This window comes from Leucopleurus acutus, assembly GCF_964270905.1.
Source record: "Leucopleurus acutus genome assembly, chromosome: 7".
Lineage (NCBI taxonomy): Eukaryota > Metazoa > Chordata > Mammalia > Artiodactyla > Delphinidae > Leucopleurus > Leucopleurus acutus.
The window spans coordinates 67698724-67725211 of record NC_139150.1 but is presented as its reverse complement, the minus strand read 5'-3'; the positions used below and the strand labels follow the sequence as shown (position 1 = coordinate 67725211).

The 26488-nt window shown below is 38.5% G+C and overlaps 1 protein-coding gene across 2 annotated transcripts in view; it reads right to left on the bottom strand.

Moving 5' to 3' along the window:
- Nucleotides 1–26488, bottom strand: part of ADAMTSL1 (ADAMTS like 1) — a gene marked incomplete at both ends in the record, with an annotated part of 462446 nt that overhangs the window by 233863 nt on the left and 202095 nt on the right. The window contains 4 exons of one of the 2 annotated variants that reach the window (XM_082843595.1): nucleotides 13247–13331; nucleotides 18825–18972; nucleotides 20273–20477; nucleotides 25005–25055. In XM_082843595.1, coding sequence (XP_082699721.1) covers nucleotides 13247–13331; nucleotides 18825–18972; nucleotides 20273–20477; nucleotides 25005–25055 — 489 coding nt within the window. The remainder of the gene's footprint in view (nucleotides 1–13246; nucleotides 13332–18824; nucleotides 18973–20272; nucleotides 20478–25004; nucleotides 25056–26488) is intronic. The other variant, XM_082843596.1, reaches the window with a different exon arrangement.

The window sequence follows — 26488 nt, the reverse complement described above, 5'->3', positions numbered from 1 at the left end:
CTGTTTGCAAGATTCATTGTTCATTTCACTACCAAAATACTTATCCTTTAATTAGAGGTATTACCACAGTCCCTATTACGAAACAGAAAAGAGTGATAATCAAATTCACCTGGAAAATCCCAAAGTGGTTTAGTTTATTAGTGGCTATTACAGAGTCAGAAGCGTGGACTGAAATAATAAAAACTATTACTTTATTAATATGATGCTAAAGAGAAACAGTTCACTCTTGGTTAGTCTCACATTACTGCAGATATTAGCCAGACTTAGCTCTAGTTTTATACACACATGGCCTGATATTTTTTTTTTTCTTTTCTCCCCTTCCTTTCCTCTCTCCTCCTTTCATATGAGTGCTTGTTAAAAAACAAAAATCATTGGGATTATTCAAAATAAGAGTAGCACAATACAGTAGCTCTATAGTTGTGTTATTTTGATGCTGTTAGGAGCCTCACCCCATTCTCTAGTTTCAAAATGCAAACTGAAACTTGCAGAAAATCACATTAGAAGTATTTAATTTTTGTTTAGTTTTCAATCTTATAACATTTGAGTTATAAGTTGGTAGGGGTTGTGGATTTCTTTTTCCTCTTTCTTTTGGTGATTTTAGCGTGAGGGGAGAGGAGGGAATGAACTGAAGAGTGTAGAAAAAAATTATAAACTTAAAAGGGACCCCAAAGATTACTGAATAGTCTGTCCAGTGCATTGTTCCTAGTTATTATAAAATTTTAAAATCTTTCATTGACTGTGAGTTATTTTACAACTTTTAAACTGCAGGAAATTGATCATGAGATTCTTTCCCATAGAAATGAAGATTGTGTCTTGTGGAATGCAATTGGTTGTCCTGTGGATAGACCCATTTTGCATCTACTTATAAATTCATTTCAGTATTCTTATTTGCCTGAATATGTTTGGTTCTTTTAAATTTCCTTTGAGTTGGTTGTAACATATTCCTGGTTTCTTCATTAATTAATAAGGTAAATACAATCTTTGACAGATGTTTATTTAATATGCACATGAGAATCATGATTATTTCCTTTCTAAAATTTTCTCACCTAACCAGTGGCCACAGAGGGATCTGGAGAAGAGTATATTGGAAAAATAAAATACTGTCTAAGTAATTCTGTACCAAATTAACCAGAAAGTCTTTTACATAAATATGTCATTTGGGGACAAAAAAATCATCATACGTCATTGGTAAAAATGGTATTTCATATTACCTCATCTTATTTTTAGTTCAATCTTTCTCTATTCTTTTTCTTTAGTTTTGAAGGTTGGTTCTTCTCCTGATTCTGGACAATCTTTGAGACAGTAAAATCTTTAGGAGAAGGTGCAGTTACTTAAACCTAGCTGAGCATTTGGGCATTTGGGCATTTGTATCAAAGAGGCATTTGGATCTATGAGAAAAAAATAATTGCTGCTGGGTGGGAAAGGAACTAGGAGAGGGAAGGGGAAACACATTCTTTCATCTACTTAGTTATTTATTCAATGTCCCTCAATGAAATTAAAAGGAAAGATATTAAAAAAAAAATCCTCCAAACTAGTAAACAAACAAAAAACCTTTGGAATGTTACAAAGGGCAGGCAACTCTTGAACTGAATCCCTCTAGGAGTTTCAAAGTGATTTACTTATAAAATCCATCATACTAAAAAAAAAAAATCCATCATACTAAGACAAACTTAAAATGATTATTTAAAAATATAGCTAGCTTTGCATTTCATGTTTGTACGAGAAGTAACCACTGGCTTTTCAACACAAAGCTAGACAATTTCATTAATGAATATATACATCGAATTCACTGACATTGGGTTCTTAAATCAAACTTATTTATGAATTCTTTTGTCATTGTAGCAACTAGGGGCTTGGTTTGTGGGAAAAGTGGTTATAAAGGGAGAGTATGTGAGAGTTTAGGGGGGATGATGGAACAGTTTTGTATCCTGATTGTGGTGGTGGTTATATGAATCTATGTCCATGATAAAATTTCATAGAACTATTAAAAAAATGAAGAAAGTGCATGAAAAACTTGTGAAATACAAATAAATTCTATAGCTTTTAATATATATATATATAGCTAAAGCATTAAAGTTTTGAGAGAACACTTATCTAAAATATGCCTCTACATTCACTTAGAACCACACCTAAATCATTCCAAACAAATGGGAATCTAACTTATTGTGAAAGCTCTTTAGTCAAGGATACTTGATCTGAATGTGGAATTATGAAAATATTTCTCAGCTGCAGCTGTTAGCTTACAAGTCTCTGGAATTGCAAATAATTCATGCTGGTTATGAAATGCATATTGAAGTCTCCAAGCAAAATTGTGCAAAGGTGCCCAGGACATCACTCTGCAAAACAACTAATAGCACCACTTTTTTTCATACGTTCCTCACATCCTTAAGTATCACGCCTGAGTTGTGAGGGTCTTCAGCACTGTAAGGTGCCTGGTAGCATAACCAAGAATAGAATGGTTCTAGAAATTAAGATGACAAAACAAATGACAATTTTGATACGGTCACCAATACAATTATTTGAAAAAAAAAAAAATTCAGTGACTGCCCCGTCTAGTGCTGCTAGCCAGTGATGTGAAGGAAGAACCCAATTCCGTAACATTCTAAGGCAGTCCTGGGACAGCAATATTTAGTGGCATTTTCCAAGTAGTCGACTTCTTTTTCTCAGGATAGTGTTGCCCTTTTGGGTTCTTTGAGAGGCAGCTGGCCTTGGCAAGAATGCCTCAATGGCTTTCTTGCGGAAATGCTCAGTGCTGGAAGTGGGGGAAGAAAGGCTGACTGCGTTAAAGAGCACATTTTCCTTTCAAAGAGACGCTGTACTAGAAGGAAATGCTGCAGGAGATCAGAGTTCTCTCCAAGTTCCAACGAGCCAGAGATGACTGGGCTCTTTCAAAGCCTAGGACCTCGTACGTTTGAGTACTCTGTTAAACTCATCTTGTAGGTCTGACCCAGCTTCCTCTAATATGGTTCCAGGCAAGATATTAGAAAGATGGGACTTCCCGGGTGGTCCAGTGGTTAAGAATCCAACTAAGCCCGCGTGCCACAATCACTGAGCCTGTGCACCACAACTAGAGAGCCCATGTGCTGCATCTACAGAGCCCACGTGCTCTGGAGCCCGTGCACCACAACGAAGAGCCCGCGCGCCACAACGAAAGATTCCACGTGCCACAACTAAGACCCAATGCGGCCAAAAAATAAATAAATAAAAGAAGATATTAGAAGGAATCTCACTAAAGGAGGGACCCTCTTGACCATCCGGACGTTGTTCTTCTTTAACAATAAGAGAAAAGCCAGAAAAAAGACAGTTGATAATAAATGTTTAAGAGTATTGGTCCCACGTTGTCTTCTCTTCCCGACAAATCCAGTGCTCAGTCATCTTGTTTCCGGTAGCATCCAGCACACCTGATCGTGCCTTTTTTCTTGAATTACTTTCTCCTTGACTTACATGACACCAAGCTTTCCAGGTTTTTGTTTTTCTTTTCTGGTCACTTCTTTCTCAGGCTCCTTTTCTAGATCCTTCTCCTCTCCTCAAACTCTAAATATTGCAGTGCCTGAAGGCTCAGTTTGGTGCGGTCGTCTGATGTGCTCACCAATGATTCTTGGTTTGAAACACCACCAAAGTACAGGCAACTTCTAAGTATCTACCCTCCAGTCTATACCTTTTGTCTGAGCTTCATATCGAAACTTTTTTTTTAAAGTAAGATTTGGGGTAGCAAGCCATTTTACTCTTTGAAGGGAATAAACATTAATTTAACATAATCTATTTATCAAAAAATTATGCAGTGCTTCTTATGTGTCAGCCTCACTTCTAAGCGCTTTACAAATAAATGTTGTTAAATCCTAACAATAACCTGATGAGAAAAGAATTATTATTATCTCCATTTAATATACAGATGAGGAAACTGAGATATAAGCCACACACCTAGTCAGGTTTCATGCTCTTAGCCGGTACACATTGACATCTCTCTTGAGCGGCATGTTCACTTGGGTATTTCAAAGGTACCTCCAGCTTAAAGTGTCCAAAATGGAACTCTTGTTTCCCTTTCTTGGCATCCGATTCCTCTTCCTACCTTCTCCATCACAGCAAACGGTTCAACTGGGCAGCTAATTGCTCACATGAAAATTAGGAGTTATTCTTGATCCCTCATTTTCCCTAGTTCCTCACTTTGAAACGATTCCCAAATTCTATTAATTCTCCCTCTCTCCATCTCGACTACTACCACCTTGATATAATAACAGCAACAACCACAACAATAATAGCTAACGTTCACTGATACGTTTTAAGCATTTCTATATATTAGCTCATTATAACACTGTTAGGAGATGGGTACTGTCAGAAACATTGTGAAATGGACAAACAAGATCACTAGCAGACTTTCAGGGGCTGTCAAATTCTATGGAAGTGTGAGTCTCTGTCTTTGGCTAGTCTATTTTGCAACTCCATGGAGATGAAAGTTTCCTTGTAGAGAGCTAGTGATGATGTAGATGTTTCTCGTTCATAGTGACGGAACTTATTTTTCTGTTCATGTCAATGCAAATAATTTTGTCTGATAGAAAATGTAAACTTTTCTAAATCCAATTCACATTAGAACTAGTTTTAACATCTTATTGGTTCTGTCATAATTCATGAGTTAAATAAAAAGTGAGACATGTGCTCATTTTATATTTATAAATCACAATTTTACCTTTCTGAAAATTATATTTTAACAACTTATATATTTAACAAAAATAAATTATATTTTAACAATTATATTTTCATCCCAATTTCTAGATGATAAAATTGAGACACAGATATTCCCAAGGTCATACTGCTAAATAAATGGCAGAGTCAAGATTCAAATCATGGCCATTTACTCTAGAATCCATGCTCTTAACCACCTCATTGTCCTGGCTCTAAGGCTGCCATGTAAGCCGGATCATTGATGCTAACATCTGCTCTCCCGTGGACTACCACAATAGCCACTGGTCTGTTTTCTTCCTCTGTTAGCTCTTAATATGCTTTCTTCATGCTGTAGCCAGGGGGCTCTTAAAATGTAAACCTTTTCATTGTTCCTGCTATACCCAGAAACAAAGCCAAGCTCCTTACCCAGGTTTATATCATGCCATTATCCATCTTCATCTCCTACAATCCTCCCCACCCCAACCCAGTCACTAGCTTCCAGACACACTAGTCTTCCTTCACTTGCTGAAATGTGTGTAATTCTTTCCTGACTCCCGAGTTCTGGCATGTGTGGATCACTCTCTGGATGACCCTCCTCCCTTCTCTCAGCTTAGAATAACTTCCGCTCATCCTACAGGTCTCAGCTGACATGTCCCTTCTCAGAGAAGACTTCCCTGACTCCCAGACCTTTTGGGGGCCCCTGTCAGACTCTGACAGAACCTCTTCATTTTCTTATAACAGCAATCGGTTTTTGATAATCCAGTGTGAATCTTTATGGAATAACTATCTCATTTATTAGACCAAACCTCCATGAAGGTAGAACTTCACATAACAGGTGCTCAAAAATACATTTTTTTTTCAAATGAATAAGTGAATGGGTAAATAGGAGGGTAAGGGTTGATGTTATGAGTGATCTGATATTGGGCTTATTCTTGGCTCCAGAGGTTGAAACCAAGCTAGATAAAGAGGCAATAGCCTAAAACTTCAAAGAAATTAAATCATACTTTTAAGTTCCAGGCATTGGCATGGAAAATCTGAAACCATTTTCCTGTTTTAGAAGTTTCTTATGGTCTTTCAAAAGGTGATTGTGCCCAGATTCAGTAGCTATCATGGGCTTATTTATTTTTATTTCTTATAGCTGCCTTTGGGCAGTATGTGCTGGCCTTGATTCATCTTGACGGGGTTTGGGTTATCATGTAGCTTGAGACAAGTTTAAGTTCTGTGTCTATCATACGTATGTTAAATCTCAATAAAAATGCTGCTTTATAGAATAAAAGGATTTGGGGCAGCTTTGAGACAGAGGATGCCTTCAGTAATTTATACATGACTCTGGTCTAACACTGCCTTATTATACGACCAGCCACCCAACAGTGAAGACTCCGGAGCATTGTGGAATTGTTCCTAGTTTAGAGAAGCCCACTCTTTAAAACTCATTACACACAGAGATTTGGGAAAAAGAGAAGACAGACCCTTAACTGTATGAGAAGATACAATGGAGCCAAATCACTCTCCACCAATGAAAAATGAGGCTACGACACTCGTTTCAGACCATCTTTCTCTCCGTTGCTTTTCTGACCTATGTGAACAGAACATGATTGAAAAGTTTGGTTTTCCTTAAGGCTAGTCTGATGATTTAAAAAGCCATATCCCAGGAACTAAAATGCCATTATAGCTTACAATGCTATTAGTGCATTTGGAGTTCTTAGCTTAATGAAAGAATGTAGATTTTCATGCATATTATTTTCTCTGACTTGGATAAAAATCTAAAATATTGTAAACTCAGAATACTTGTCATGAACCATTTCTTCTTCACATGGAGTGGAATTAGTTTATCTTGCAATTTTGTAAAGGTTTCTTTCCCTTAATTCAACAAGTTTGGCAAAGCTTTCCAAAGAAAAGTTCAGTTCATTAAAAATGACCTTAATGGACTTAACATATATTGGTGGTGACAGGGTCCATACTGTATTTTGGCACACAAGGATCCCATTAATTTGTCTTTGCCACTCTCTAGGGCTCAGCTGAGCAGTAGTTCAGATTTAGTTCTGAAAGTAGCTCCAGACTGAGCATTAAGTGGAGACAGTAGGAGGGGCTGACAAATTTAGAACTTCTTGGTTTGCAAGAAAGGCTTTTCTAATGACTACATAAAAATGGCTCTGTCTGCTCTCTTGAATTTGTTATTGATTTTTCTGTCTCTGTGCATGCTGGGAGCAAGCTTGGGGTATCAACTGGACGTAACTCAGAGTTGAGAGAGGATGCTTTTCCATCTGAGCATTTTCTAAACTTTCCTTATGAATTTTTGCCATTTGCTATAGATTTCTTTTGGTTCAAATAAAGGTAACTAACCCTTGTCCCTTAGGATAAATTCTCGGCTAAATTCAAAGTGTGCCTCTTACAAGTGAGTCTTCAAAGAGGAGACACAGGAAGGTGGTGCTAGCTGGGGAACCACTAGTTGAATTTGGGGTTATTTGGGGTTACTTGTGGTTCTCTCACATGCCACATGATACAACATGAATGAGGCAGAGATAAGACCTGCCTCAATTTCTCCATTTGTAAATGAGTAATTATTATACAATTTTACTTACTTAAATATTCTCTAAGAAGATGAATGATGCTGGAAAAGGTCCAATCATAACCACAGTTAACACCTAAACAGAGTTTTCTGCATACCAGGTACCTTACACATAATTTAATCCTCTAAATAGCCTTGTGATATAGATACCATTATGTTCGTTTCTCAAATGAGGAAATTAAGGTCTCTGGGGTTAAGTGATTTGTCAGGGTTCCCTCTTACTGTTGGGGGATCCATGATTCACACCCAGGAGGTCCGTCCCTGGAGGCCACACTTTTCACCACTGTGCCTGCTGCTACCATGCACGTAGCTTTGATCGATAGTTAAAGTGCTTTTTCCTTTGATTCCAGCGGGGCTGTATTCTTGTTTGAGCACACAAATATACAGACTCACACCCCCTCACCAACTCACATAGTTGGCAGCCTGATGTACCTGAAAAAATTTCATATTTTAGGAAATTACCTGTGGTTCCTTGAGGGCAGGGACTATTGGGTTACTTTTTACCGTACCTGCACTTGACACAAAGTCTGGCCCAGAGCAGGTGACTTAAGAGTGAATTCAGCTTCTTTCATTACGAGGTGTGAACAATTAGAAGGTCCAGTGTTATTTAAAATACATAATCAGCCAAAGCATTTATATTAAGCATCTGCAGAGGATATAAGGGATAAGAACGATTTGGGTAGACAGGGAGACCAGAAAGGAAGGAGTTGGAAAGGAGAGAGGTCACGATCGTTATGGGGATAAGGGCTCATTCAGTCTGGCCAGTATGAGGCTTTCACTCCACCATGTGCCAAATCAAAATTAAATGCTTTTGTGCTTTTTTATCCCGTAACTCTAATGCCACGCTCTGCTTGAACATCCTTTTTGAGGGTTTAATGATCTGCAAGTAGTGTTTACATTTCTTGATCTTAGGTGACTCTGAATTCCTAAGAGATATATCTGTTTCCCTCTATATAGAAGATGTTTCTTTTTATGTTCTGTGGCCTGAGATTCACAAAGAGAATGTACTTGAGGTACCTTGTATCGAGGATACGAACTGCAAAACTATCTGGATCCATTACCAATGTTTGATTCCCTAAATATCCTTTGGGGGAAAATGTAAAATCACGTGTCACACAATTAACAGTCCTAACCACTTAAAAAAAGTACGAATTCACATTCTTAACCACTGAGTTAAGCCATCCACATTCTCAGACAACTTACTGGATATAAATATGGACTAATATAAACATATAGCTTAAATATTATATATTTAAATACTATTTTCCCCAAGGTAAACAAACCATTTAATGACTAGAGGATCACGATGGAGACCCTCATTGGCTTTTCTTTCTGTATCTTAATTCCTTGTGGGTTCTGTTCACACCGATGCATGACAGGAATTTCCCTTTGCCTCTTACTGAATCAGCCCCATCACTAAGCTGATGCCATCTGGCATCCAGATATTACCTCTGCCTTCTGCCCACTTGCTTTCCTTCCTCTTCCTTTTTAATATGGCTCACACCGAGGTTATTTGTGGCAATACATTTAAGGCTTGGGTATTGTGTTGCAGCCCCCAAATGTTTTCCTAACCATGCAGTAAAGCTGTTCACGAAAAATCTAATAAGATAAGTCAACATGTTTTTAAGTGTAAGATCAAGGCACAGAGGACCACCCAATCCCACCTTTGAAAGGACAGCACCGTTAGGGGTCTCCACCTGGTGTATGCTGCGGTTTGATGGAGGGATGGCTAGTTAAAATGGCGGTGCTGGTCAAGTGTACCCAAGGGAATCACCTGTCTCCCGTCACTTGTTCTGAGCCATCCAAGCACTCCTGGCAACTGAAATCACTCTGGGGTGGACCTGACTTCCCTAGATGCTCAATTAGTCTGACCTTCCTCTCCCTGGGATGACTTGATTCAGAGAGCAGAAAGTCTAGAAAGAGAAAGGTAGGGCATCGAGAGCCCCCACGCCATCACCTTCTAGGGCATTGGGTGGCTTGTGAGTGGCTTGAAGGAGTTAAGAAAATGAAAAACGTTCTTCCTATTCCAAGTCGGATTAGGTTTTTTAAGAAGGCCAGCTGATTAACTATAGTAGCAGTAGACAGCTGTCTTGACAGGTCCTAGAAGTCACCATAGTTTCATTTTTGCTCAAGAAATTAAGCTATCGAAGTGGCCACGCTGTGTACTTGGCTTGAAGTGGGCACGCTGTTCATGCACACATCCCAACAAAGACTGAAAGGAAGGTATAAAAGCAGGAGATGCAAAATCAAGTCAGTGATTTCTTTAGCTTCTATCTGATTAATGAGTATAATTGTATGACCACAATGTAGTTCTGATCCCTCACCAAACAGAAGTAAAATTTTGAGGGTTTAAAAAATACCTAGAAAGCTGTTTCCATATATTTGTCCGTGGCAGCAACCAGCTGGCATTTCAAGGATGCGTCCTAAATCTAACATTACTCTCCTCAGCTGGAGGCAAATTCAAAAACACATAGTTTGAATAACAGCAGAAGAGAATTCTGTCAGTCCCCCTCCCCTTTCCCCCTTTCTAGTGGTAGAATGGCACTGCTATTACCCTCAGAAAAATGCAACTCTCCCAGAATCATATTTTTTTGTACAAGTCTATCTCACACCATAATGCTTTCCACGTTAATTGTGTAGCAGGGATTTCTATGGATTTCTCAGCTGACATCCTTGGAAGCAAGTTCGCTTTACTGTGTGAATTTATAAGGTTGTCTGTGCTTGACCAGCTTCAGTAGCTAAAGCCCCCCATCCCGTAGTCTCAGTTTGGGGCTGGATCTTGTTCACGCTGCCCTGCTCAATTAAGAGAGACAAAGCTGCTTCAAGATTCTTGATGTAGGTTGTCAGGAAAACCTGATCAAAACATGTGTGTGCATTAAGGCAAATTATGGCCACCAGTGAAAAGTCAGTTTAGAGTGCAGGACTCCCACGACTGGGTTAAGAAAGCATTTTCTGCAGATCAGGAAAATATACTCATCACAATATTCCTACCTTTGTACCATATGAATCAAATACACTGTAAATAAACCAGGTCTCTGCTGAGGAAAAAACAATGTCTGAAAGCATTTATAAATGAAGCTGCAGCTTCATAAGATGAATCTCATCAACAGTAAGTTCATTACTATCATGTGAACCACTATTGATATTTATTTCAGCTATTCTATGAGACTAATAACTGTATTTGTATCTTCTGCATGGCATTTAGTTTAGCGGAATATGTAACATACTTCTGTTCTATAAAGTTTTAGTTATTTCTTGGCAGTTCAGTTTTCAGTATTTTACTATAGTTTTCTTCTAAACATGTCTTAGAGTGGTCCTTTCAAACATATGTTTGGCTACAGTGATAACCCCAATTTTTTTTTCATTTTGGGGTTACCAAAAGAATCTGACATTCAATAATGGTATCTCCATATACTAAAGACTTTAAGCTACTGATTTTCCCATAGTATTTAATGAGACAGGCTGGTGATAATATTTTTATTCTACATAAGGGGAAGTAAATGCTATTTGCTGTTTCATTACAGAACTCTCCATGTTAACTGGAACCAAAGCAAGAGATAATAGTCCTGGACCACTGTTCTTGCTCCTCTTCTCTGTATTAGTTCAGAAGTGACAACCACAGCTTCTAAACATTACTATTTAATTTAAGCAATGTGAGTCTCTGGTGAGGGGGAAGGAAAGCCTTGGTGACAGTGTATCATTTTTTCATTATACTACGGAGAGTAATTATAGGTTGTTCCATACATTCAGAAACTAGTCTGTGTGGTTTTAAAAAAAGAATTAAGACCCTGCAAAATTATGTTTTAAAAATTCAAAATCAATTAAAAAAAATAATGTGACATGTAGGACCTTTCCTAGGGTTCAGTGTGGTAAACAGTAAAGTGTATTAAAATGTGGAAACCACATACCTTTCATTACATTATTCTACAGCTGTCATTTATTTCATTTTTGTATAAAAGTAATTATTGTTCTGAGCATAACAGTATACATTTCCTTTACCCGGCACTAGCACTCCAATTACAATCAACTTCAATTCAGATTAATCATGCCAAATGGCAATTCCATTACACCAAGAGTAAAATTTAATAATCTATTATATGGCTATAGTTTCAATGGTTAAAACTATGTGTTTACTACTTTAGGGATTTTGTTGAGATTAAAGTTACGCATAATGCATCTTAATCAGAATTTTAGTGGAAAACACTCATTACAAATTATATGTGGTCTATGTAATGCTTCTGCAGAAGCATTAAACGCTACTTACAGCTTTCATTTGAGAGGTATCTAATAAAGAGAAAGACTTTTAATTATTAGTATAAGGTGTTTTGATCTAATTTAAACTTTGTTATATTATTTAACATCGGTCATAATGCAATATTACTCCCAGAATTATGCTTTAGACCAAATGACAAAATATAATGTACGGGAGAGCAGAGTTTATTTAGGTAAAATAATACCTATCTGGCTTTAAATGTATTGAGTCTAGGAATACGTATAAGAAGTAACTAGCTCCAATTACATGGCATCTTTCTGTGCCTTCAATAGGACCCCTTAGCGGATTCAAGAGTTAATACCCCTCTAAAATGAACTGCTTCCTTCCTCTCCAGCAGCAAGAAGGTCTGTCAAGCCAGGTACTGGCAGGAGAGAAACAAAAAGTTTCAAGCCTTTATACAGTCACATAAAAGTTGCACTGTATCTTTAACCACTGCCTTTCCTCCAAAGTTCTGCAGTGGCTACCTGCTTTTTCTTAAAGCCTTTTCTCAAAGAAGTTGCAAACAAAATGCTGTAGCAACTTTATGATACAGAAATAATCTATGTTTTGCTTCTTATCCTTTTAAGTAAGAAATGTGTTACCTTATATATAAACCATTTTTCTGTGAAACCAAGTACCATTTTTTTTTACAAATGAACTTTGGTCATTTTACCAATCTGTATTTTGGATTTCTTTTTCAATCTCTTGATGTTTAGGGTGTGATTCAGAACACAATCTGTGTTCTGGCAAACCATATCAGATTTAGATTCAAACGGGATGACTCAGAAGAGGTTCTAAATTGCTTTGGAATATATAAATTATAATCTTAATTTATATATTATATTTAGTAAAATTTAAACTACAGGTTGAATTTGGAAACCAGTTTGTATCCTGAATGCTATACTGTGAGCTCTTGGAGGGTGGGTAACATAACATGTCTTAGGTACCAATGCATAGCACTGAGCCTAGTACTTGTATTAAATAAATTAATCTAGAAAATCATCAGTCAGAGAAACTGCTTTGGTCATAGATGAAATTCATCAATAAAGTGCTTTCCTGTATTTTTCAAAATGATGTAGCAGACAGGCCTATCAGTGTATTGCAGTAGAATCAATATACAGTTATTGGTCAATCAATCAACCAACCTAAGTTTGTCTCTCTTCCTTGTTTCCTCTGCTGAAGTATCTGGAAAATCTGTGCCTAGTGGTCTTACAGATTTCATGGCCTTGATCACACTGAGCCAGTGTGGGACCTTGATCAAGTGGGGCAAAGACCTGGTATCCATCTGATACCAATCCCAGCAAGAAAGGGAAAAGAAAAGCTAATAAGCTTCCTTTGACCTCAGATATATTTCACTTACCCTCTCATTTTTGTGAGTGGCTATACTGCAAAGCTGGGAGATAAGGAGTATAAGAAGCGGCCTAGGCTTTCACATCAAATCTGCGCTACATCATCAGATGCAGCCTGGACCTTCTCACCTTTGGCCTCTTGGCAAAAGACAACAGGAGGTCAGATTTTGGAGAAGAGGGTAGGCACTACACTTTCATTTTCTTAGTTCATAACTGAAAAGATTTAGAGAGCAATCATGTTTTGAGAAACACGATGAAACTGATAAATCTCCAATTTGACAGCCCCAAAGCCTCATTCCACCCTTGGTAAGAGGAGTACACTTAGCTCAGAACCCACGAAAGCCACCATCAGCAAGACACTGCTTTCTTTAAACCAATCAGCTTCAAAAGCAGAACAACGCATGGTTGAAAACTTACGAGGGCTCTTCTGACACAGCAGCTCCTTCTTCAAGTTCTTGAGCTTGTTTGTACCATGGTAGCTTGGCCTCTACCGGAAGTTTTTCTGAGAATTAAGTGCATGCACACAAAAGAGAGGAGGTTAGAACCAATTTAGGATTTCAGGGAAATTTCATTTTCTCCTCCCCAGTTGTTGATTTTGTACTACCTAAAAGTTATGATGTCGATAACTGCAAATGTTTTTAGGAAAATTTCTGCCTATGATGATAGTTATATGAAGAAAATGAAAATCAGATTTTAAAATGTTTAATAACACTAGTCTCTGTGTATATGTCCCCTTTATTAGGTCGATTAGCAAAGGAAAGTCTTTTTATTATGAAAATCATAACTCTAGAGCCCAGTATGTGTATAAAGGGTCATTGAAATATCTTTGATTCTATTTCCTGTTGAAAAGATTTACCTTTTAAAACAAACACAAAGTACAATGGATTATACTGTGATACTTTCATAAATTCTAACTTGTTTTTCTTTTGCCTTTTGGCTAAGTGTGATCTGTTCCATACTGTGAAAAACAAACAAAATTGACACTCTGAAATTCACAAAATGTTGCTTTAGACATTTGACTCATTCAATTCCAACCCAAGGCTCTATGACAACTGGAATATGATAAGCTTAGGGTCCACAACTCGTAATTTGACTTGCTTCAACTATTTATCTAGCTTTGGCAAAACAATTCAGAACAAGTTTCCTAACTACTTCCTAGCGAAAAAATGTGGAGGAGAAAAAGAAAGAGGGAGGTAATAACTGCTCCTACAGAAGTAACTGCCAAGATTCCCATTCTGACATATTTATTAGGGTCATTTATAGGCATATTTGCCTTTACAGTATGAGCCAGTGACGCTCTATCACCATTTTATAACAAATAATTGTAAAGATGAAAGAAATATGTCTATATATGCGTACACCATAGGATTATATGGCATTTTAATGATGTTTAGAGAGCCAGACTCACTACTTACTTGTGAAAATCCAGATTTATTCTTTTTTTTTTTTTATGGACCATTTTTAAAGTCTTTATGGAATTTGTTACAATATTGCTTCTGTTTTATGTTTTGGGTTTTGGCCCCGAGGCATGTGGGATCTTAGTTCCCTGACCAGGGATCGAACCCACACCCCCCACACTGGAAGGTGAAGTCTCAACCACTGGACCACCAGGGAAGTCCCCAGATTTTATTCTTGATAGGTAACCACAAACTGCTTTTCTTTCTCTGAAGTGGCTGGGTAAAGGACGAATGAATAAAGAATGGACTATTTTAAGTTAGGGTCATCACTTATCCTCTATGTGCAACAATTGTTTATGGTCAGAAAACAAAGCCAGTGAGAAATATTGATGTAAAACTGCCAAAGCCAAAAGGATTTGCTAACATTTTGAATCCAGGAAGATGGTTCCGAAAATACACACATCATTTTACAACTAGCCCACCTCCCCCAGATAAATGACTCGGTCAGTGAAGCCGTCTATGACAGCTCGAACCATCCCTGTCTTTCCATAATGAAGAATTCAGCTTGGCACTAATAGTAGGCTTTTAATACATTACTCTCTTTTTGAACCGAACTCTGTCAGCTGTATCAGTGGCCACTGCTTCCTTTATATGTATTTTTAACACCTTTATTGGAGTATAATTGCTTTACAATGGTGTGTTAGTTTCTGCTGTATAACAAAGTGAATCAGCTATACATATACATATGTCCCCATATCTCCTCCCTCTTGCATCTCCTTCCCACCCTCCCTATCCCACCCCTCTAGGTGGTCACAAAGCACCGAGCTGATAATCCCTGTGCTATGCGGCTGCTACCCACTAGCTATCTATTTGACATTTGGTAGTAGATATAAGTCCATGCCACTCTCTTACTTCCTCCCAGCTTACCCTTCCCCCTCCCCGTGTTCTCAAGTCCATTCTCTATGTCTGCGTCTTTATTCCTGTCCTGACCCTAGGTTCTTCAGAACTTTTTTTTTTTTAGATTCCATATACATGTGTTAGCATACGGCATTTATTTTTCTCTTTCTGACTTACTTCACTCTGTATGACAGACTCTAGGTCCATCCACCTCACTACAAATAACTCAATTTCATTTCTTTTTATGGGTGAGTAATATTCCATTGTATATAATTGTCACATCTTCTTTATCCACTCATTTGTTGATGGACACTCAGGTTGCTTCCATGTCCTGGCTGTTGTATATAGAGCTGCAATGAACATTGTGGTACATGACTCTTTTTGAATTATGGTTTCCTCAGGACATATGCCCAGTAGTGGGATTGCTGGGTCATATGGTAGTTCTATTTTTAATTTTTTAAGGAACCTCCATACTGTTCTCCATAGTGGCTGTATCAATTTACATTCCCACCAACAGTGCAAGAGGGTTCCCTTTTCTCCACACCCTCTCCAGCATTTATTATTTGTAGACTTTTTAATGATGGCCATTCTGACTGGTGTAAGGTGATATATCATTGTAGTTTTGATTTGCATTTCTCTAATAATTAGCGATGATGAGCATATTTTCATGTGCCTGTTGGCCACCTGTGTATGTCTTCTTTGGGGAAATGTCCATTTAAGTCTTCTGCCCATTTTTTGATTGGGTTGTTTGTTTTCTTTGGTATTAAGCTGTATGAGCTGTTTGTACATTTTGGAAATTAATCCCTTGTAGGTAGCATTTTTTGCAGATATTTTCTCCCAGTCCATAGGTTGTCTTTTTATTTTGTTAATGATGTCCTTTGCTGTGCGAAAGTTTAAGTTTGATTAGGTCCCATTTGTTTATTTTCGTTTTTATCTCTATTACTCTAGTAGACAGATCCAAAAAAATATTGCTACTATTTATGTCAAAGAGTGTTCTGCTTATGCTTTCCTTTAGGAGTTTTATAGAATCTGGTTTTACATTTAGGTCTTTACTTCATTTTGAGTTTATTTTTGGATTTGGTGTTAGAGAATGTTCTAACTTCATTGTTTACATGTAGCCGTCCACTTTTCCCAGCACCACTTACTGAAGAGACTGCCTTTTCTCCATTGTATATTCTTGCCTCCCTTGTCATAGATTAATTGGCCATAACTGTGTGGGTTTATTCCTGGGCTTTCTGTCCTGTTCCACTGATCTGTATGTCTATTTTTGTGCTAGTACCATACTCTTTTGACGACTGTAGCTTTGTAGTATAGTCTGAAGTCAGGGAGCCTGATTCCTCCAGCTCCGTTCTTCTTTCTCAAGATTGTTTTGGCTGTTCAGGGTCTTTTGTGTTCCCATACAAATTTTAGAATTTTCTGTTCTAGTTCTGTGAAAAATGCCATTGGTAATTTGATAGGGATTGTATTGCATCTGTGGATTGCCTTTGGCAGTAGGGTCATTTTAAGAATATTTATTCTTCCAATCAAGGAACATGGTATATCTTTCCATCTGTTTATGTTGTTTTTGATTTCTTTTATCAGCATCTTATAGTTTTTGAAGTACAGGTCTTTTGCCTCCTTAGGTAGGTTTATTCCTAGGTATTCTATTCTTTTTGATGCGATGGTAAATGGAATTGTTTCCTTAATTTCTCTTTCTGATATTTTGTTATTACTGTATATAAATGCAACAGATTTCTGTATGTCAATTTTGTGTCTAGTGAATTTACCAAATTCATTGATGAGCTCTAGTAGTCTTCTGGTAGTGTCTTTAGGATTTTCTATGTAATGCATCATGTCATCTGTAAACAGTGACAGTTTTACTTCTTCTTTTTCCATTTGGAGTCCTTTTATTTCCTTTTCTTCTCTGACTGCTGTGACTAGAACTTCCAAAACTATGTTGAATAAAGCTGGCGAGAGTGGGCACCCTGGTCTTGTTCCTGATCTTTGAGGAAATGCTTTCAGCTTTTCACCATTGAGTATGATGTTAGCTGTGGGTCTGTCACATATAGGCTTTATTATGTTGAGGTATTCCCCCACTATGCCCACTTTCTGACGAGGTTTTATCATAAATGGATGTTGAATTTTATCAAAAGCTTTCTCTGCATCTATTGAGATGACCATATGCTTTCTATTCTTCAATTTGTTAATGTGGTGTATCACATTGGTTGATTTGACTGATCTGCAGATTCTAAAAAATCCTTGCTTCCCTGGGATAATCCCACTTGATCATGGTATGTGGTTCTTTCAATGTATTGTTGGATTTGGTTTGCTAGCATTTTGTTGAGGATTTCTGCATCTATGTTCATCAGTGATACTGGTCTGTAATTTTCTTTCTTTGTGATATCTTTGTCTGGTTTTGGTATCAGGCTGATGGTGGCCTCAAAGAATGAGTTCAGAAGTGTTCCTTCCTCTGCAATATTTTGGAATAGTTTTAGAAGGATAGGTGTTAACTCTTCTCTAAATGTTTGGTAGAATTCACCTGTTAAGCCATCTGGTCCTGAACTTTTGCTTGTTGGGAGTTTTTAAATCACAGTTTCAATTTCAGTACTTGTGACTGGTCTGTTCATATTTTCTACTTCTCCCTGGCTCGGTCTTGGGAGATTGTACCTTTCTAAGAATTTGTCCATTTCTTCTAGATTGTCCACTTTATTGGTGTATAGTTACTCATAGTGGTCTCTTATGATCCTTTTTATTTCTATGGTGTCAGCTGTAACTTATTCTTTTTCATTTCTGATTTTATTGATTTGGGCCCTCTCCCTTTTTTTCTTGATGAGTCTCACCACCCTGTGGTGTTTTTTTTAATTTATTTATTTTTGGCTGTGTTGGGTCTCGCTGCACGCGGGTTTTCTCTAGTTGCGGAGAGCAGGGACTTCTCTTTGCTGCATGTGCAGGCTTCTCATTGTGCTGGTTTCTCTTTGTAGAGCACAGACTCTAGGCACGCAGTCTTCAGTAGCTGTGGCTCACGGGCTCTAAAGCACAGGCTCAGTAGTTGTGGCGCATGGGCTTAGTTGCTCCACAGCATGTGGGATCTTCCCAGACCAGGGCTTGAACCTGTGTCCCCTGCATTGGCGCCACCAGGGAAGCTATCACAGCCTTTTTTTTTTTTTTGCGGTACGCGGGCCTCTCACTGTTGTGGCCTCTCCTGTTGCGGAGCACAGGCTCTGGACGTGTAGGCTCAGTGGCCATGGCTCACGGGCCCAGCCGCTCCACGGCATGTGGGATCTTCCCGGACCGGGGCACGAACCCGTGTCCCCTGCGTCGGCAGGCGGACTCTCAACCACTGCGCCACCAGTTTTTAACAGCAAGCAATATGGATAGTACCACCTTGTTTTTAACAGCAAGCAATATGGATAGTAAATCAGACATATATTTCTAAAATATCTCCTTTCGAGCAAATATATCTGATATTTTTCAGCAACAGTCTTCTATCAACTTTCTGAACCAGGAGAGAATTATAGCAATACATAGTGCTTAAAAACAATGTGCAAGCAAAACCACTTGAAAGATTTTTAGAAAGAGTTAAGTCCATTTAGTAGAGTCTAAGTTACAAAGAATAGCTATTAAGAACACTTGGGACACTTAATTATATTCCAAGGAGTTGAAAACAGCACTGAATATGTACAACAATAACAAGACTGGTTACAGAGCCCCTGTCAAGTTACCTTTGGGTTTATAGCAGGGAGTGGGTATGATGCATTCCTCTTTTATGTGGGGCTTGGTTTTGGGGCTACAGCCTCCGGTGTGCATTCCCCGATGGTCGATGCAGAGGACCACACGGTACCTGAGGCCCTGGCCACACGTCACTGTGCACTGGAAGGAGAGTGCAAGAGAGGAGACTCATAGGCAAAGCCTTGTTTACTTTTCTTCATTTCCCACCTGAGACTTTTCAAAGGGCTCCTTTTACAGAAGGACTCCTGGTGGCTTTATACCACTTCTTACTAGTCATGGGATCTTTGTTCTATTTGGCAATTTGAGGGTGAAGCTGGCTGAACATTAAATCACTTGCAATTTCTTAGCTTTGGATTAGTCAGTCAGCCTTTCTTAAACACCCACTGTGTGCAAAGTCCCAAACCAAGTCGCAAAAAGAAGGAGAAAAGAAATTATAGAGTGTGCCCGATTTTGATTACCAAGACTGTATGTCAATTTTATTAGTCACTTTGCTAATGACTGTTAGGTCCAAATTATGGGAAATGCCAGCTCCCATGTGGACATTAAATTTTTTTTAACTTCCATCATAGCTAATTTATATTGCTGCACGGCTGATCCAATTGATTATAGTGACGTGGAAAAAAGACGTTGAAAGGAACGGATTCAATGGCCAGATGGAGACAGCACCTCCAGTGGTTCTACATGCCTGGGAACAAGTCTAGATAGGAAGATGTCACAGCTCCGATCTGCTGCCACAAAGCCACAAGGCTAAGTGAATAGCCCTTTGCCATCTCTGTGGCTGTGGGCACATCTTTCCATCTCACCTTTGCATCTCCTGTGCCATTTCACACCTTTTTCCACTAGCAGCCAGGATCCCTCAAATAACATTTTATGCTTAAGCTGCTGCAGTGGCTTCCCTAAGGTCTAGACTGCTTTGGTTTTAATTAATCCCACTTCACCTCCATTCTAATTATGTTGCTATCTTCATTTCATCTTTTTTTCAGTGAATAATATACATAGTTTTCATCTTAATCCACTGAAGACACATTTTGGACATAGACAAAGGAGAAGAAATAAAAAATGAAACCAAACTTTTGGTCTACTGAGCTTGACCATCAGAACAGCGTACACAGCTTCAAGCTCAGTCATCGGCCTCAATTATGCTTGACAGACATTTGCCTCCTCTTGTCATTTGAGGGAATGTTATGGGGAGTGACAGAGGTTTCTTAAAGTAGCTTGAAGAAAGATGTTTGAAAAAGTATATACATATATTTTTTCCTACTCATTTACTTTTGGCGGGGCTCGATTCGGGGCCAGCCTGCTCTGGGGGCTAAACGGGTAGGCTTCTAGACCCCTCCAGAGGAGAAGCGGGGAGCTGCACAGGGTGGGTGGTGGGGTCATGATGAAGAGAGGGAAGAGTGGACTTACTCTCCTAACGAACAAAGAAAGAAGGCACAGTTACCGGAGACCACTCCTGTGCCAGCCATTTAGGGCAGTCAAAAATGTTGCAGGGCTGCACGATGGGCATCTTAGGGGTGTACATGCATTTCCACTCTTCCACTGAGGTGACATGCCCCTGGATGTCCTCCTCCACACAGGAAACTGCCCGGCTCTGGATGCCCCCCCCACACGAGGAGGAGCACGCGGTCCACGGGGTGGCCTCCCACCTACAGAAGCAAGGGGAGTCATCAGGGCAGACACGCACACTGCCCACCTCCTCAGTGAGCTTTCCCACCAACCCCTTCCCAGTGCCCATCGGGGCGATCAGCTTCTGAGAGGCTACACTCCAGAGGACCAAAAGCCAGCTACGGCCTGAAATCTGACGAGTCAGAGAGGATTCGATGCTGGCAAAAGTGCTCTGTAAGCCTCGAAGATCTACACAAATGTGAGAAATTACTCTTGGAGAGTGGTCTACAAGGATAACTGTGGGGTCTGTAGCCTACTCAAAAGAGGGCTGTTCAGTCCTTCTTCTTACGGCTTCAGTATAGATTCTGAGTGTGTCCGTCTGTGTGTGTGTGTGTGTGTGTGTGTGGGTGTACGTGTATATATAATATTTACATTATTTTATAAATATATTTGCATCTATCTAGTAGCTATCTATCTCAATATCTATCTCAAGACTAAAACTGGTTAATCAGTTAACACTAATAGTTTGTACCTGGGATAATACTTTTCATTTTCGATGCAATACTTTATTACTTAGCTTCTGGACACTTTTACATGACAAGATCAAGAAAGATTCAGGTAAATCAAATACTCTTTCTCCCTTGCTTCTACAGTCATCAACTTCGGGAGTACATGGATTTAGCATAATTCTGATGTTCAAACTGTCTCATCATTAGGAACCAAAATGTTAATATAGGCGTTATCTACTTGTTCCCTAGCTGCTAGGGGCGGGGGTACTGACAGTGAGCACTCCCTAAAGAACTCCTGGAATTGTGAAGAAGTTTGGCTCTGGTTCAAAGGCTGATGGCATTGGAATCTATAGATAAAGTAAAGTAAGGGAAAAAATAGCAATGTTGTCAATAGCACTTAAGAGAATTTCATTGATTCTTCAGATCTCTACGCAGCTCTGGTGCATCTGGGACCAGAGGCTGAGAGATATCTTTGCCCGGTTCTCTTCTCTCTTCCCGTAGGTTTAAAGAATGTCGTAGTTTTTAACAATAAAAACAGGGGCACTGGGCTTCTTTTTCTTGCATATATAGTCTGCTTGTTGATAAGGACTGCTCAAGATTTAAGATTTCTCTTAGAATTATGAGAGATATCATTGTAATGAGAGAAAAACAAAATGTCACCAAGTTGATCCACTTGAATAGTTAAATGTAAAAACACCACACAGGCATACCGTGGAGACGTGACTTATTCTCTACATGGGATCTCATGTGTATTGTGAGCCTGCTTTCTCCTTTGCAAGAGCCTGGAGAATGTGTGTTTCCCAGTTACAGAGAATTTTCCTCCACATTTTCTCTGCACTGTTCAAGTCTAGGCAACAACTGTTATCTACACTGCCAACAGCCTAAACATGCTACCAAATACAATATTTTCCTATGCATATTTCCCCAGGAGACACATAAGAAAATGTTATTATGGGGAAACTGAGGTCCTCTGTTTAGCCCTTTCGAGACTCTCTGTTCTCTTTCAAGAGAAGGAAGCAGCTCTGTAGAGAGTTTCTCTTCCAAAGGGTAAGACCAGTTCTCATTTGTCTCCATGTAAATCTCTGGAGAGCTGGAGGTGGATAACAGGTCTGATTCAGACTGAAATTGGGCTGAATGTATACGTACACATTTGCATTAGACTCGATGGGACAGTGAACTGGGAATATGTTTTGAACGGACATTTAATCTCTTAGAACGTTAAGATGCCATAAAAAGAGCACAATTTCTAACTGGTACTCTAACATCCCTAAACTGGACCCTTCTAAAGAGACAGTGATTAATTTCTGTCTCGACACTTGGACCTGATCCATGGTGTAATTTTGTAACCAGTAATAAGTATCCTTTTCAATGTCAGTGATCACAGAAAGACAAATGATTTGAATACTATTCCAAGTATTTATAGTATGGTTCCGGCACTCAACTGTAGTTCTATATGTGAAAAGTTATAATGTGAATCCTTGCATAATAAGAGGATTATGTGGAATTTCAAAGCAAAACATCTCGGTGCTTTAAAGAAAGTATAACAAAAGCTCAGAGAGGGCATCAGTTAGGATATCTTAAAACAGGGACCAGGTAAGTATTTGGAAAAAAAAATATATCCAAGAATCTTGCCCAGGAAGAATAAGAGATGACTTCATATATTTTAACTCCTTTGGCTTTTAATTTTTAAGTACACAGTGTATTTAGTTTAAGAAATTCTCAAAATTAAGGATTATGTGGAAAAGTTGCATATATTAAGTATAAATTAAAGATTATTCATCAGACTATGTTCTTATATCATATTCAGATATATGTTATAGTCAAAGACTGAAAGCAAGAAAAAAGAATCTAAAAATTCTTTGTTTGTGTTAATGTTGTGTTTTGTATCTACACTCGCGGTCTTAAACCCATTCAAATAATCTCAATAAGTAAAGCCTTCTGCCTTGATCACTAAGTAGCTGCCCTCTGAGAACCATTTTTGAGCCTTAATTCTTCTTAAGAAATGAAAACATATTCGTAGAAATAACTTCCATTTAGTAAGGCTTTATCAATAAAGCAGAATATCTAACTTTCCAATTAGTTTAGGAACAGAAGTGCACGGGGTAAGAAATATAGTCTAGTTGCTAGTTGTCTTTTCCCACTGTGATGCATGGACAGGCCAAAGTGTGCAGGAGACAGGGTGAAAATAAACATCAAGGAGGTTCATCTCAATCTCTCATTGAGAATATGGAGCTTCAGGCACTTGGGGGAAATCTGAATATATAAGAAATCAAGTTTAACCTAAGACAGGCATTAGTCACACCACAGAAATATAAACAAGAGAGATCATAGATAGGAAAGAAACTGAGGAGTGCCATTACAGGAAAAACATCAACTTGTTGTTCTCACCCCTGATACCCAACTGTGCCTTTATCTCGAAATCCACGGCCTTCACCCAACCAGATACATGCATCCTATGAATACTTATTTTACAGATACAGGAATTAAAATCAAATAAAATCTTGGTTCAGTTAAATGAATCTTTTCATATTTTCATTCCATTGTTTTTTCGAGTTTGGTTCTGGATCAAACCAGCAAAAGGATACACCAGTAGCATTCTAAAGTCATTTATTGTCTTTATCAATATAGACATAGGAAAGTGGGAGGGAGCTGATGAATGAAGTAACTCCTTAGTGGAAGAACTTTAAAAAAACCCCAAACAATTATATATAGTATTAATCAAGTACCCCTTTCTATATGCTACCATTAGAATGGTGATAAGTGAGTTCCGGGCCAGTCACTGGAAGTATTTAAGTAGAGGCTGGATGACAACTCGTATTGGTTTATACATGTGCGTGTGCGTGTGCGTGTGCGTGTGCGTGTGTGCGTGTGTGTGTGTATAAAATATGTCAGAATACATCTGTAGTAAATACACATATATGCATATTTGTGTAAATACATGTGTTCACGTATGTGTGGTGAATGGGTGCGATTACTGGGGAAGAGTGGGAGAATGAAGTATCACTGGGGAGCTGGACTAAAAGACTGGGGAGGTCCTCTTTTTGCATTTCAATTCATTAAGCATTTGAAGATTTTCAATCAAACTTTGCTTTATTTTACAGTTCAGAATAAAATTATTTTCTGGGCTTTGTTTAGTTTGGAATTGCACAAACCACCGTGGATTATTTCCAATTATTTGTGATCTGATTTAAACCTTGGGTTCTAAACAGCAGCTGGCTCCCTGAAGTCCAAATGAGCAAAGAGAAGAGAGCAAAGGTCTTGCTTAGCACAGTGGTGGCTTCACACCCAAATCTAACTTCTGCTCTCTGGGGAGCTCTTTCCAATGTGGCAGGCGATACACTCAGTAGCTAGAGTATTTTTCAGCTTCTCCAGTTTTCTTATGAATATATTAATAAAGAGAACAAGTTCTTTTAAAAGTTCCTCAATCACTTTAATGACTTTTTCTAGTTTTAAAAAATACCGTACTTTAAAAAAGCAGCATAGTGCATGGAATTTTATGTTTTGGGAGAAAAACACAAGAAAAACCTCCCCTCCGCACCAAATGTTCTGAACCATAAGGATATGAAAAAACTGCCTTTTTGTATTTAATTATAATTTCTTTGGAACAAAAAAAGGATATTCAAAACCCCTATGCAGAGTAATACCACATCTGGAATTCCACATTTGTGGTATTGGGATAATAATTCAGGCAGTGTTTGTTTAACAGTTAGCAACAGTGCTTTAATGACTAGGGTCCTATTGCAGAGGAAACATAAAAAAGGACAAAGGGAGTGAAAGAAAGACATAACATAAACCCATACACTGTATCTAATCATAGTGAATTACTGTGTCCACTGCAATGTAATCTGATCGTATCTTAAAATGGTTTTTGAATGACAAGCTTACAGTCTGAGCAGACCAGTGTTATTCAAAAGCAGAGCTCAGGATGGATTGCAAAACATACTATCTACCATCTTATTTTTACAGAGAAACACAAAATCTATTATATATATATATATGTATAAAAGAAGCAGAAGACTAATTTACTAATTCTAGCATCAGGATGATTGATTTACGTACCGAGGAAGGGGATGGTAGAGGTCATAAGGCATGATCTGCTTGTATCCGTCACTGTTAGGAACAATAATGCCAACCCTCTGAGTAGAAGGTACACACAATAAAATAAACACTAAATGATTACATTATACAATTGCTTTAGACAAATGCAAAGTAACATTAATAAATTGTCTCTAAAAAACAACACTAAAACAGTTCAAAATCTTTACGCTAGCATCTGTTTGAGGATGGGGCAAGTTCTTTGAAAGGGCACCGTTGACTATAATTAGTTCTCTGATCCAGGCAGGAAATACCAGTGGAAAGGGTGGTAGTAAGAAGACTGGGCACCTCATCATTAACTATGACACAATAAGCTTGTAAATGTTCTTTAATCCCCCCAATTATACATCCTATGAGGTCATTATTATCATCATTATTAATGTTACTTCCAGATGCTCACCAAGCAGTTTTACAGTTACGGTCTCACTTCTGATGAACGAGAGAGCTACGTATGAGAGTAGGTACCTGGGACCTGACAACACTATGTAGCATGCGTTAGCAAATAGGTAATGCACCCGTGGCAAATCCGAGGATTTTAGTAAAATCTGGAAAGCAGCCGCTTGGTTATTTTATAAAGGGAAGGGGAACTAGTGACTATAGTAGGCAACGATCAACAAAAGTGCATTCCCTACCAAAATAAAGGGAGGGCAGTTAAAATGTGATAATAAAGATGAAAGATCTTTTTTTGTGGTCTATAAAACGTGATATGGCGTTAACTGCTATTATGGTGGTGGTTGTGATTGTTCTGACTGTTGTTAGTATACCTGGTGCTCTGGGAAACCCGTGAGATTTAGAGATAAAGACTAAAGGAGCCGTAAGAAATGACATTTTAGGCTGTATGGCTAATGGATTCACAAGAAATGATATTATAGGCTGTGTGGGGGTTCCCAGAGGCCTTTAGGACGCCAATAAAGTACACTAACTACCTCACTGATGTCAAGGAAAGCCTCCAATTGGCAAGACTTTCTTCTTGCTGAGTCCCCTTGTTTGTGGGAGATTGATGACTCATGAATCTCGGATAAAAGGGCTAATACAACAGACTCTCCCTCAAGAGTGGGAGACAGAGAGAGCTCAGTTCACGGATGTCATGTATTTGCTGCAGCAAGGCACGGTAGGTCATGAGCAGAAGACACTTACTTTACCACTGACAAACGATAGCAAGTCCTTCTTTTGAATATTGAAGGAACTCATGTATTCTATTCTAGGATGAATGGAACTCATGTATTCCGGGATATTCTGGGATGAATATCCGTATTCAATATACATGTTTGTATTTATATTTAAATAAATACATTAAGACTCACTTTGATCCCATCCTCTGACACAGGATGATACAGTACGTTTTTTTGTTTTGTTTTGTTTTTTGTTTTTTTTTTTGCGGTACGTGGGCCTCTCACTGTTGTGGCCTCTCCCACTGCGGAGCACAGGCTCCGGACGCGCAGGCTCAG